Below are 14,965 nucleotides of genomic sequence, written 5' to 3'. Positions count from 1 at the left end.
TGGTCAAGTTCTGGAGTAGGGCTTGAATCCAGAACTTTCTTGATTCAAAGGCAAGAGTACTACCAACTGAACGATAGCTGTCACAAATACAACAAAGTTGAATTGCCCACCTTACTGGCTATGCAAAAAATATCATGATGTTTTTCCCTTAAGAATTTTCTTTGCAACAATGCATCTTTAAATATCTCCCCTAGATACATTAGTTCACATTTGATTCAGTTGGGTTAAATGTAGTGGTATTTGAGTGAATGCATTGATTACAAAACAAGCTAAATTGTCTCTGAAGAATGATTCAATTTTTTTCAAAATTAGAACAGGTTCAAAATCTGACATGGTTGGAACTCTATGGTCCTTAAAAGACCAGTGAGGGGTGATCTGACAGAAGTTTTAAAAAAATATCCAATGGGGACTGGGATTTGGAGAATGAGGGGCTCTAAGTAAAAGATAGTCACTAATGAATCCAAGAAGGAATTCAGGAGACATTTACTTACCCAGAGAGTGGCTCGAATGTTAAATTTGCTATCAGGAAGAATAGTTGAGAGGAATGGCACAGATGCATTTAAGGGGAAGCTCGATAAGGACACGAGGGAAAAAGGATTTAGACTTTACGCTGATAGGGTTGGATGAAGAGGGGTTTGAGGAGGCACATGTGGAGCATAAACACCTGGAATGGGCTAGAAAATGACCAGCTTCCGTGTAACATATATTTACACCAACCAAGCAAGGTTGCATTTTTAAACAAGAGGGAATCATGATGGCCTCATTTAGAAAATGATAGTAGGTTTCCTGACCAGGCCCTAGCTCCTCACCCCAGGAGCCGTCCTGCTCCTACCTGTCGGTCACAAGTCGCGTTTTCCCTTTTCCCGCCCTCGGCGAGGGACAGTTCTGCGCATGCGCTCTGGCGGATTCCCGTCCAGCTGTCATGAAACATGTAACGAAAAGTTTGCAGCCAGAGTTCGAGCGCACTTCCAAATCTCAATCATCTCATCATGGACTGGAAACGCGGTTTAAAGGGTGTTCTTCTGGAAGATGATTGCAATCAGGTCAGTTTGGAACGAGTGAAGCTATAATGTGAGGTTTTTTATAAAAAAAAAACTAAGTGTAAAAGCAGCTCCTCATCGTTGCTTGAGGAGGTGACTGAACATGTGAGTGAATCACTGCTTCCAAGCACTGGGAAAAATGTGCTCCCGGTTGAATTTGTGTTACTTACCGTAGGTGAGCATTTTATATTTAGCTTGTCTTTTTAAGGTTTGAGTCCCCGCAAGTGTTTTGGTGTAACAGGGTCTCTGCTAGTGCAGACATAGAGGGTGGAAGAGGGAGGAGGAAGACGGGAGTGTTCCCGATTTATCGCTCATCTCACCATCATTCAGCCTCTGGGTGAATCGAGGAGAAGTTCTCTGGGAGGCTGCATTACGCGGCTGGGAGGTGTGTTGAAGTGGAGTCACGGCGATTGGTGACACCGGCAACCACCACCACGTCACAACGTTGCTGGTGAAGATAACATAATCTCGAAAAGCCAAAATTTTGCAAAGTTTTAATTTCATCCATTGCAGTTTACCGCCCAGCCCTTTTCCGACTTCTGAAGTGCAACAAAGAAAGTGTAACCTTGCCTAGCACTTGAGCAAAGGAACAGGAGTGGGCTATTTTCCCCATCATTCCTGCTGTTTGACCTGCAACTCCATTTTATCCACCTTTGCTCCATAGCCCTTGACGTCCCTTCTTGACAATTATCTATCACAATCTCACTCCTTGAGAGCTCCACTTGTCTCACTTGGTGGGAGAGGATTCCTGATTTACGCCAGCCTTTTCTGCGAAAAACGTGCGTCATTATTTCTCTCCTAAAATTGCCTAGTTGTGATTTGAAGATTACGTGGGCTCATTGTTGACTTCCCCCAACAAAATGAATACTTTCTCTGCACGTACAACCATCGAATCCGTTTAACATTGTAAATACCTCAGTGGAGATCACCCCCCCCCCTCAATATTCTATACTCGGGATGGTACAAGGCAAGTTCGTGCAACCCAAGATCATGATTTGCCCTCCCAAGGACTGACTCTGAAATCATCGTGCCACTTTTTAAATGGTCCAGTTCTTGCTGCGTAAATTCTCAAGTTTGGAATCAAGTCCCCAATCTGGCTCCGGAAGGGAGTGGTGTGGATCCACTCACTCCGGAGATAGCCTCACATTATTTCAGGCTGATGTTCCAATGTGCTGTTGACCCTAGATTAAGTGTGCTGAGAAAGGTCATTGGATAACCTGAATACATTACAAAATTAATCCAGTATTTATTGCCCATCCTCAGTTGTGCTGGAGAAGCCATCTTCTTGAACTCCAGCAGCCCATATTGGGGTAGCTGGTTCCACAGCGCTGTTAGCTAGTGAGTTCCAGGATTTTGACCCAGGGACAAGGAGGGAATGAAGGGTGAGATAATTCCAAGTCAGGATGGTATGTGAGTTGAATGGGAAGTTGCAGGTGGTGGTGTTCCCGCGCATCTGCTGCCTTTGCCCTTGCTCTTGTCCTTGTCGGTGTTTGAAGTCACATACAGGGGATGACTATGTAATCTAATGTAATATGTAGTGAAAGGACAATGCTTTCTAAAGTTGTTTTTGACCAGATAGTTTTCACATGGTTGTGGGTAATGTGGTAGAGTCTATAAAATAGTATGGAATTAATAAACATTGTGAAAGATATGAGCTAACATGGACGGTCAGAATGATTTCTAAAGAGCAGGTGAATACTTGCCTAATAATTACGTTTTTTGAAGAAAATCAATGTAATAGTGTGGGGAATGATGTATCTCTATTAAACACTTTGAGATTGTGCCGCATATCAAGAATATGAATAGAGTGGATAGTGGATTTGCTTTTGCGCCCAGCAGGCAGCTCCCACAGGCGCCAAGCTCGCTACCTGACCAATTAGGCCATTTACATTCAAATGTCATGTTGCAAGATTGACACAGCTGAGGCTGTGGATCAGGACACTGAATTCATTTGGGTGTCAAGTTCCTGACCCTGCTTTGAAAACCAGCCCAACATTTCAGGCTGATCATCTTTCATCAGAAAAGCAGAGAAGGTGTGTTAAATTTGTATTAAACTTTAGTTCTATCACATTTGGAGTACTGTGCACAGTTTTGCTGTCCCTCAAGGCAGCGGAGAAGTAGCAACAAAAAAAAATACAAGGATGATACAGAACTGAGAAGTTACATCTTTCTATTAGGGGGAAGTGATGGTGAAATGTGTAGCGGTAACATCACTGGACTAGCAATCCAGAGACCCAGGCTAATGCTAATGGGGACATGGGTTCAAATCCCACCATGGCAGCTTGTGGAATTTAAATTCTAAGTTTAAATCTGGAATTGAAAAAAATGCTAGCCTCAGTAACACTGACCATGAAACCATTGTCAATTGTTGTAAAAAGCAATCTGGTTCACTAATATCCATTAGGGAAGGAAGCCTGGTGTCGTTACCTGGTCTGGCCTACATGTCTTCAGACCCACAGCAATGCTGTTGATTCTTAAATGGCCTAGCAAGTCACTTGGTTGTATCAAACAGTGAATGCTATAAAATGTAAAAAAATGAATGAAACTGGATGGACCACTTACACGGCATGGACTGCAGCGGTTCAAGTTAGTGGCTCACCACCACCTACTGGAGGGCAATTAGAGATGACCAATAAATGCTGGTCTAGCCAGCGACACTCACAACCCATGAAAGAATAAAAAAATGAAAAAAATGAAAAAACTGAATGGTGCTCGTTCCTTTAGAAAAGAGAAGGCTAAGGGATGATTTAGTAGAGGTTTAGCTGATGATGGAAGGATTTGATAGGGTGATGTAAAGAAGATGTTCCCACTTGTGGGGTGGGGCCAGGGTTCAGAGGGGTGGTGAGACCAAAATTAGGGATCGTAAAAGATAGGCACTAATAAATCCAACACGGATTGGAGGTCTGCGAATGTTGTACCATTATTTAAAAAGGGTCTCGAGGGATAGGCCAGAAAATTTTAGACTGGTCAGTCTGACTTCAGTGGTGGGCAAATTATTGGAAACAATTCTGAGAGACAGGATAAACTGTCACTTATAAAGGCATGGATTGAACAGCATGGTTTTGTTGGGGGAAGATCGTGTCTTACTAATTTAATAGAATTTTTTGTGGAAGTAACAAGGAAGATTGATGAGGGTAGTGCAGTGGATGTTGTCTACATGGATTTCAGTAAGGCATTTGACAAGGTCCCACATGGCAGACTGGTCAGGAAAGTGAGATCTCATGGGATACAGGGGAAGGCGGCAAGTTGGATCCAAAATTGGCTGAGTGTCAGGAAACAGGGTAATGGTCGATGGATGTTTTTGCGAATGGAAAACAGTTTCCACTGGTGTTCCACAGGGCTCAGTGTTGGGGCCCTTGCTGTTTGTTGTATATATCAATGATTTAGACTTAAATGTGGCAGGCATGATTGGGAAATTTGCAGATGACACAAAAATTGGTCGCGTAGTTGATAGTGAAGAGGATAGCTGTTGACTCCAGAATGATATCAATGGTTTGGTTGAGTGGGCAGAGAAGTGGCAAATGGAATTCAATCCGGAAAAGTATGAGGTAATGCATTTGGGAAGGGCAAACAAAGCGAGCGGATACTCAATAAAGGGGAATATTGAGAGGAGTTGAGGAAGTGAGAGACCTTGAAGTGCATGTCCACAGGTCCTTGAAGTGGCAGGACAAGTAGACAAGGTGGTCAAGAAAACATATGGAATGCTTTCATTTATTGGGCAAGGTATTGAATACGAAAGCAGGGATGTAATGATGGAACTGTATAAAACACTGATTTAGCCATAGCTGGAATTTTGTGTACAGTTCTGGTCACTACATTACAGGAAGGACATAATTGATCTGGAGAGACTACAGAGGAGATTTACAAGTATGTTGCCAGGGCTTAAAAATTGCAACTGTAAGGAGAGATTGGATAAGCTAGGGTTGTTTTCCTTGGAACAGAGGAGACTAAGGAGTGACCTAATTGAGGTTTGCAAAATTATGAAGGGCTTAGATAGGCTAGACAGGAAAGACTTGTCTCCCCTAGCTGAGGGGTCAATTACCGGGGGGCATAGATTTAAGGTGATTGGTAGAAGGATTAGAGAGGACACGAGGAAAAACCTTTTCAGCCAGAAGGTGGTGGGCGTCTGGAATTCGCTGCCTAAGTTGGTGGTTGAGGCTGAAATGCTCCAATCATTTAAAAGGTACCTGGATCTGCATCTGAAGTGCTGTAACCTACAAGGCTACGGACCAGATTCTGGAAAGTGGGATTAAAATGAGCAGCTAGTTTTTTCTCTTTTTTTTGTGGCCGGCACAGACACGATGGGCTGAATGGCCTCTTTCTGCACCGTAACTGGTCTATGGTTCTGTGGAATTCAGGAGAAACATTTTTACCCATAGAGTGGTTAGAATGTAACCTTGTGACCACATGGAGTAGTTGAGGTCAATTGCTTAGATGTGTTTAGACAGGTACATGAGGGAGAAAGGAATAGATGGTTATTCGGATGCAGATAGCTGAAGAGGGATGGGAGAAGGTGTGTGAGGAGTCTGAACACCAGCATGGAGCAGTTGAACCAAAAGGCCAGTTTCTGTGCTGCATTTTCTTTACAATAGAAATGTTAAATAATATTCTGGATTTTATATGGAATTTTGAAAAGTGTAGTGAATGTAAGTAAAACCTTTCATACTGTTTTGGGGATCATGTGACTGCACAGATGAATCAGCCCTAAGCATGGGTAATCTTAGGGGTGGAGCTTTCTACCCTTTGTCTTGGTTCAAGCATGTAGCTTCATCAGGAGCTCTGTAAATAAATTTTACTGTTTCTAACAAGAAACCTGTCCGGTACACCAAGTCTATTACAAAAAGCAAGGAAGGAAGTGAAGTTCAATTTGTGCTAGACAGTGGTTGGGCCACTGTTGTCTTATGATTCTGTTAGGACCATTAACATTTAAACAATAAATCCAAACACCCAGTAATTAACTACACCGCAAGATTTCATGTTTTTAAACAAAAACAAACTTTATTGTGCATCAAAAATAATTAAACAAAGTAGGCTCTATTAACTGAATATGATAACTTATAAAGACTATCCTACAAATTCAGTTCTACTTTCTATTTCCCCCCAAGAGTTCCCTTATCTTATGAAATCTTTACAGTTCATTCACCTTTCCTGGGACCGACTCAAAAGGTATAGCACTAGTCTCCAGAATTCTCTCTGATTTCAGCGATCTGCTAAGGTACAAGATCTCATGGGGGTCCTTCCATGAGCTTTTGGTCAAACAACCCTCCAATTCCTTTATTGACCTTGCTACTCTGGATTCCACAACTCCAGCTCAGGCCCTCAAAGCAAAATACTGCGGGTGCTGGGAATCTGAAATAAAAGCAGAAAATGCTGAAAAAATTCAGCAGGTCTGGCAGCTTCTGTGGAGAGGCGCAACACCTGCCCCTTTACCTCCTCCCTCCTCACTGTCCAAGGCCCCAAAGTACTTCACATACAGAAGGAGGCTTCAATTTGGTCTGCTTCACTTGCTGCTCCCAATGCGGTCTGCTCTACATTGGGGAGACTAAACGCAGGCTGGGTGACCACTTTGCAGAACACCTTCGCTCAGTCCGCAAGCATGACCCAGACTTCCCTGTTGCTTGCCGTTTCAACACAACATCCTGCACAACATCCTGCTCTCATGCCCACTTGTCTGCTCTTGGCCTGCAGCAATGTTCCACTGAAGCCCAACACAAATTGGAGGAACAGCACCCCACCTTCCAATTAGGCATTTTACAGCTTTCCGGACTTAACATTGAGTTCAACAACTTCAGACCATGAGCTCTCTCCTCCTTCTTGACTCCCTCTTGAGTGCTGACCCTTGTTCTGCTACTAACACCTCTATCTTACCTTCATGCCACTCTCAGCACCTTCTTTACTCTTTACCACTACCGTTAACACTCCCTTTGTCTTGTGTCCATGATGTCTTTGTCAGTCTCTCTAGCTGGCACCAGTTATCCCTGACCTTCTATCTCATTCCACCTGCTCCACTCCCTCTTAAAATAGTCATAAAACCCCCAAAAAATGAATCACATTTCTACTTCTCGTTAGCTCTGAAGAAGAGTCATACGGACTCGAAATGTTAACTCTTTTTCTGTCTCCACAGATACTGCCAGACCTGTTGAGGTTTCCCAGCATTTTCTATTTTTCTTACCTTTTGAATTGTAATTATCTTAAGTCTGTGTGGTTTGCCAGCCTTTCGATGTTTGCAGGTTTTTTCCCTTACATTTAAAATTCAATTTCCCAAACTAAAGTGTAATACCTCCTCTAAAACATATGAACTATGACTTTGACATTAGCAACAGTATGGGTATTGGATGTTTGTTCTATAACAGGGTTATTCGAACCTTGGAAAGATTCACTAAAATGATGCCAGAAATGAGGATCTATAGTTATGAAGCAAGTCTTGAAAAATGGGAGCTTTTTTATCAGAAGGTTATCAGGAGAAATGGAGGTTTCTAGAATCATGATTGTTTCAAAGCAAATCCGTGGGAAACTTTGAACAGCTTCAAAATTAAATTTCACTGTCCTGAAATAGCTGATGCTGCACAAATATCTGCAGCTGAAAAACAGTCCTGGATACAGGCTTAAGATAAAGGCCACTGCTTGAAGGTTTCTGAATAAGTTAATTAATATTGAAATCCAACATAATAAAAAGATTATGCGCTTTTGTCATCGAATTTTCCAATTCAGTTTGTTTTTCTGTGAAAACTTAAACTCTATCACGGCCAGAAGACTTGTTCTTGACTTGAAGTTGGACTTCAGTATTATTTAATTTATTCAGAAACCTTCAAGCAATGGCCTTTACCTTAGGCCTATCCAGGACTGTTTTTCAGCTGTACATATTTGTGCATCATCAGCTATTTCAGGACAGTATATATTATATGTCAACCTGGCTTTTTTCTTCTTTAAACGGACAAAGGTTTTACTCTGATTAGCCATGACTCATACAAGAGGAATTTCTAACCTTCAGAAACCAGCAGGAACCTCGTTATCTTTTAAGAGGCAATAATGCCCCTGTGACTGCAGAAAATCAAATTCCAAAGAAATGCACCGACACCCCCCTTTTTCTGGCAGCTTCTCCACAACAGTGACTACATTTCAATAGAATCTCATTGGCTATGATACACCTTAGAATTGTCTGACAATATGAAAGCATTAGGTAACTGAAAGTTTTTAAACAATTTTTAGATGTACATATAATACTAAACGATTGAAAAATAAGGGGCTTCCCATTTAAAACGGAGATGAGATGAAATTTTTTCTCTTAAAGTTGTGAATCTTTGGAACTCTCTTCCCCAGAGAGCGGTTGAGGCAGAGTCAATGGATATTTTTAAGGCAGAGGTAGATAGATTCTTGATAAACAAGGGAGTCAAAGCTTATTGGGGGGAAGGCACAATGTGGAGTTGAGGCCACAATCAGATCAGCCATGATCTTATTTAATGGCGGAGCAGGCTCGAGTGACCAAATGGCCTATTCAAAGAGAAAAGAACAAAGAAAAGTACAGCACAGGAACAGGCCCTTAGGCCCTCCAAGCTTGCGACGATCATATTGCCCACATTACTCCTGCTCCTAACTCATATGTTTCTATGTTTAAAAAACGTTAAAAAAAACCATTTAATGTAAAATGCATTAGTTGAAGAATGCAACTTAAATTAGGGATGGATAGGTTGCTAGTGCTCTCAGTTGAATTGGACAGTTGTGGGCTCAAGTCCCACTTCAGAGAATTGAGCACAAAATCAAGACTGGCACTCGAGTGCAGTGCTGAGGTAGTGCTGCAATGTCGAAAGTGCCGTCTTTAACGTTAAACTGAGACCTCGTCTCCCTCTCAACATACTGGACATAAAACATTTCATGGCATTATTTCAAAGGAAAGCAGAGGAGGTATCCTTGCTGTCAAGGACAACATTTGTTCCTCAACCAACTTCATTAAAAAAAAACAGATTACCTATCGCTCTTTGTGGGGGTTCGCTGTGCACAACTTGTCAGTCGGGTTTTCTACATTACAACAGCGACTATACTTCAAAAGTATTTAATTGACCGTGAAGCACTTTGGGACGTCCTGAGGTTGTGAAAGGTGCTATATAAATGTAAATCTTTTATTTCTATGGTGCTCAAATGCAGGGAAATGTATAATTGTACTTGAAATTAAGGATGGAAAAATCTAAGTTACTCAAATTGTCACCTGGCAGCACCGAGTAAGCATGTAAATATTTTTAGCAGTCACTTTTCCCACATCTATCCCTCCACCACATCATAAATGCGCCCTACCTCAGGAAAATGGCATCCCATCGAACTCTCCACCGTTTAACAGAGATAATGACTTATATTCATACAGCAATTTAACCTAGTAAAACATCCCAAGCGACTTCACAGGAGCATCATAAAACAAAGTTTGACACCAAGCCGCTATTAGGGCAGATGACCAAAACCTTGGGTTAAGAGAGGTAGGTTTTAAAAGTGTCACAAAAGAGGAAAGAGTAGTTGATATGTCGAGAGATTTAAGGAGGGAGTTGCAGAGCTTAGGGCCTTGGCAGCTGAAAGAGCACAGATAGCGGAGTGTTCAAATTCAGGGCTGTTCAAGAGGCCAGAAATAGAGGAGCATGGATATCTCAGATGGCTGTGGAGCTGGAGGAAATTACTGAGCTAGGGGGCAAAATTTTCAGGCCCCTCCAAGGTCCAGGCGGAGAGGGGCGGGGCCCAAAAATACCAGTGCTGGCTGGTGTGCAAGTTTCTGTACCCTTTTCTGGTCGCCACTCATTTTTGCCGGGGTTGGTTCTGGGCAGGACGCGGCTGCCCACCCCTATGAGGTGGACTGCCAATTACGCTCATTTTAAGAGTCTTATTAAGGGCATTGAAAGGAGGCCGTTTGGGATTTTCCAGTCGGCCTCCAGATTATCAACGCGACAGGTGGCAGGCTGGTGGCGCCCACCTCCAGTCAGGCCTACAGAATCTCCCTGTTAATCTGGTGACCATCCATCGGGCAAAGGAAGAAGCGGGAGCCAATCTGGCTTCATTGTGGGTTTACTCACAAAACTCCGTATAAGTGCAAACTACTTTTCCCTTCCACATGGTTCCCCCACACAGGGGTGGAACCTGGTTCTTATATACATGCCCTAACCTTTCCCCGATTAGTATCAGCTGCTTGTCATCGCAACTAGAGCATGGACTCAGTTGTCACGGGATTTGCAACATTAACATCCCTGTCTGACTGGGTGTGATACAGCCAAAGACCACTCTGTAGAGGGATTCTCCCCCCCCCCACCCCCACCCCAACCCCCCGACGGCGGCCTAGCTGCTTTTTTTCAATTCAATTTTCAAAGCAATGCTTGAAAGGGCACCTTCATGTCGAATCAACCTCTCAGTTACTTACCCTTCACTGCAGCCTGCTGCTCCTCTCAATCTGGAAGGCCTGTGATTGGTCCTGCAGCTTCAATGGCCCACCTGCCACCCCTAGTTGGCTAGTTGGAGAGGGAACTTGTCTCTATGCCAATTAAGGGGGCACCTCCTTGAAAATCCCAGGCCAGTGACTGTTGCTCCCCGGGGGCAAGTTTGGGACCTGGAAACAGTCCTGGCTCCCGTTTCCAGCCTCGAAAGTAAAATTTCAGCCCAAAGGGGGACTTGAAAAGATGAATGAGATTTTAAGATGGACGCATTTCTTGACCTGGGAACTGGTATAGGTCAGCGAGCACAGGGGTAATGGGTGAATGGGACTTGAGTGAGAACGCACTGAGCCAAATTTTGGATGTCCTCAAGTTCCCAGAGAGTGGAATGTGGGAGTGTGGCCAGGATTGTATTGGAATAGTCAAGTCCAGACGTAACAAAGGCATGGACATGGTTTCAGCAACAGATACGCTGAGGCAGGGGGCGGAGTTGGACGATGTTTTGGAAGTAGAAATAGGCAGTTTTGGCAATGGTGCAGATATGTGGTCGTGAGCTTATCAGAGGAGCAAATATGACACCAAGGTTGGAAACAGATTGGTTCAGCCAGGGACAGGAATGGAGACAGTCGCTAGGGAACAGATTTTTTTTTAGTATGGGCCGAAGATAATGGCTTCAGTTTTCCCAATGCTTAATTGGAGGAAATTTCTGCTCATCCAGAACTGGAAACACTCTTAATGCCCAGTTTAAAACAGAAATATTTTCCCTCTGCCATGCCAATTCAATATGGCAGCCCTCATGTTCTGCAACCTTTTTAAGCTGGTACTCTTCTTTCACTTCCCCCTGTTCAAAATAATACAGTAAAATTTCTGTTATCCGGTATTGTACCAACAGAATTCTCATTGTTGGCCTGCTTCAAACCCTTTTCTCTTTAGCAGCAGCTGCTGCAGCCTCTAATGTGCCAGTATCAACAAAAAGAAATAAACATGTCCAAAGCAAGATCAAGCTCTCACTCCCTCCGGAGTTTGGAGCTCTTTAAAGGGCCCGATGCCGCTCCCACAGTCTTGCGGAGCCAGAGCTGGGTTTGGATTGAATGCTTTATCACTTAAACAAGGCACACAGGGCTACTTCATCTCACACATACAGGAGGGGTGAGGGAGCGAGAGTTGTGGATAGGGACATTGGTAGACATACGGCGGTAACTTTCAAAACAAAAATCAAAGCATGTTGTGGTAATTCCCCATTAACCAGCAATTTTTGATTAATCAGCTCTACCCTTCGGAGTAGTAGAGTCTGGTACATACAGGGTTAATGTGGGACTGAGTACAGCACTGCTCACACAGTGATGTAAGAAGGCACATGACCCAGAGCTCGAGGCAGCCTAGAGATGGACAGAGATGTGTAAAGGCCTAGGATGGAGTTAGCTCCATACCTGTACCCTCTACTGTATATATGTATATGCTTATGAGTTGCTAATAAAGACTTGCTGTTAATTTTAATTTATTCATTCATGGGATGTGGGTGTCGCTGGCTAGGCCAGCCCTTGTCCATCCCTAATTGCCCTTGAGAAGATGGTAGTGATCTGCCTTCTGGAACCACTATAGTCCAAGACTACGAAGCCTACCGCATGGTATCCAAAGCATGGCACCACCATCTGGATCAAAAACCTCTTATCCTCACAAGAATGCAGAAAAACTAAGAAAAAGAACACGTTCAATGGATTCTGAACTGAAACAAACTTTATTTAAGACCGAGGTAGATAGGTTCTTGATTGGTAAGGGGATCAAAGGTTACGGGGAGAAGGCGGGAGAATGGGGTTGAGAAACTTATCAGCCACGATTGAATGGCGGAGCAGACTTGATGGGCCGAATGGCCTAATTTCTGCTCCTATGTCTTATGGTCTAAACTCCCAACTGAAGCTACAGAAAAGAAAAAGCTCCAGAAAAGAAAAATCTCCAGAGAGCAAAGAACCTGCATGTGAAAAGGTCGAAGTTTCACTCCAGCATAAGATTCCATTTAATCTCCCTTAGAAGTCCAGCTTCAGCAAGCATACTTCACTGTACAGGATATAGACAATATCCCAGCGTGAATCAAGAGGCGAAAGAGAGGGAGGAAGGAACTAAAAACAGTTACAATCACCAGGGAAACAATACTGAGAAAATTATTAGAACTAAAAGATGACAAATTCCCAGGTCCTAATGGACTTCATCCTAGGGTCTTAAAAGAAGTAGCTGCTGAAATAGTAGATGCATTGATTTTAGTTTTCCAAAACACTCTAGATTCTGGAAAGGTCCCATCAGATTGGAAAATATCAAATGTAACTTTTCTATTCAAGATAGGAGGGAGTCAGAAAGCTGGGAACTACAGGCCAGTTAGCTTAACATCTCTCAAAGGGAAAATGCTGGAATCTGTTATTAAGGAGGTTGTAGCAAGGCACTCAGAAAATGTCAATGCAAATAGGCAGAGTCAACATGGTTTCGTGAAAGGGAAATCGTGTTGACTAATTTATTAAAGTTCTTTGAGGAACCAACAAGCAATGAGGATAGAAGGGAACATGTGGAAATGCTGTATTTAGATTTCCAGAAGGCATTTGACAAAGTGCCACATCAAAGATCAGCACACAAAATAAGAGGTTGTGATGTACGTGGTAACGTATTAGCATGGATGGAGGATTGGTTAGCCAACAAGAAACAGAGAGTAGGCATAAATGGGTCATTTTCGGGTCATCAAGATGTAGCGAGTGGAGTGACAGAGGGATCAGTGCTGGGACATTTACAATTTATATCATTGACTTGGATGACGGGATTGAGGGTACGGTTGCTAAATTTGCTGATGACACAAAGATGCATAGGAAAGTAAGTTGTGAAGAGGACATAAGGAGTCTGCAAATGGATATGGATAGGTTAAGTGAATGAGCAAACATTTGGCAAAATAGTATAATGTGGGAAAATGGGTAGTTGTTTGCTTTGATAGGGAGAGTAAAAAACAGCATATTATTTAAATGGGGAGAGATTGCAGAACTCTGTGATACAGAAGGATCGGGGTGTCCTAGTACGTGAATCACAAAAAGCTAGTCTGCAGGCATAGCAAGTGATTAGGAAGGCAACTAGAATGTTGTTGTTTATTGCAAGGGGAATGGAATATAAAAGTAGGGAAGTTTGCTAAGTTATACAGGGCTTTGGTGAGACCACATCTTCTGCCCAGAACTCTTCTGTATCCATTGGAGTTTAGAAGAATGAGAGGTGATCTTATTGGAGGTCCTGAGGGGACTTGACAGGGTTGATGTTGAAAGGATTTTTCCCTTTGTGGGAGAGCCTAAAACTAGGGGACACAATTTAAAAATGAGGAGACTCCTATTTAAGATGGAGATGAGGAGAATTTTTTTTCTGAGTGTTGTGAATCTGTGGAACTCTCTTCCTAAGAGAGCGGTGGAGGCAGGATCATTAAATATTTTTAAGGTTCAGCTAGATTCTGGATTGACAAGGAAGTCAAAGGGTTTAGGGATCAGAAGGAAAGTGGAATTGAGGCCGCAATCAGATCAGCCATGATCTTATTGAATGGCGGAGCAGGCTCAAGGGGTTGAATGGCCTTTTCCTGCTCCTAATCCATATTTTTGTATGGTTAATTGATATTTTTCAGGATGCAGGAAGGTTTGTAGTGGAGTACTCCAGGGGTCAGTGCTGGGATCCTTGCTTTTCCTGATATATATTAATGGCCTAGACCTTGGAGTACAGGGCACAATTGCACAGTTTATGGATGATACAAAACTTGGAAGCATTGTGGGCTTTCAGGAGGATAGTGTGGAACTTCAAAAGGACATAGAAAAACAGGTGAAATGGGTCGACAGGTGGCAGATGAAGTTCAATGTGGAGAAATGTGAAGTGATTCATTTTGGTAGGGAGAACATTGAGAGACAATATATCAATACAACTCTAAAGTTGGTGCACGAGCAAGGGACCTGGGTGTTTAACTTCTCATCAGAAGGACAGTACCTTCAGCAGTGTAGCACTCCCTCAGTAATGCACTGAAGTGTCAGCCTAGATATTTGAGAACAAGTCAAAGGATTTGGACTTGAACCCACAGCTCAGAGGGAAGATGGTGACTGGGTAGATTCTTGACTTTGTGAGACAGTATTGATTGGTATGGGGAGAGGGACTCAACAGCAATAAAGAGGGTAGTGAATGGACGGCAACATTTATGTTAATGCAGGAGAGAGAGAAAAGGACAGAAACTGGGAGCAATGCAATGGGGTAGGGAGGAAAGGGAAAGCCAACATAAATAGCAGGTATGGAGAGGGAGGGGAAGAAGGATAGTGCCAGCATGCCATATAAACATGGGTCAGGGGCGGGAGGCAAAAACATATCAACATAAACTCACTGTAGTGTGGAAGGGGGTGGGGGTGGGAGGTGTTGTGGGGGGTAGTTTGGAGACAAAGACAGTAAATTTCAGTTATCCGGCATTCTCCAGGAATGGGTGAAGAATCCTGCTTTGGATACCATGAAGTAGGCTTCATAGTCTTGAATATA

General features: G+C 43.0%; 1 protein-coding gene across 1 annotated transcript in view; it reads left to right on the top strand.

Moving 5' to 3' along the window:
• Positions 1 to 974: 974 nt before the first annotated feature.
• LOC144676534 (5'-AMP-activated protein kinase subunit gamma-2-like) overlaps positions 975 to 14,965 on the top strand; it is a 462,890-nt gene continuing 448,899 nt past the window's right edge. Inside the window, exon 1 of the mRNA XM_078536951.1 lies at positions 975 to 1,043. Coding sequence (XP_078393077.1) covers positions 990 to 1,043 — 54 coding nt within the window. The 5' untranslated portion in view covers positions 975 to 989. The remainder of the gene's footprint in view (positions 1,044 to 14,965) is intronic.

This window comes from Cetorhinus maximus, chromosome 3 (assembly GCF_964194155.1).
Source record: "Cetorhinus maximus chromosome 3, sCetMax3.hap1.1, whole genome shotgun sequence".
NCBI classification, from domain to species: domain Eukaryota; kingdom Metazoa; phylum Chordata; class Chondrichthyes; order Lamniformes; family Cetorhinidae; genus Cetorhinus; species Cetorhinus maximus.
Note: the sequence above shows the minus strand (reverse complement) of the source record. Positions and strands in the feature narration are given on the sequence as shown.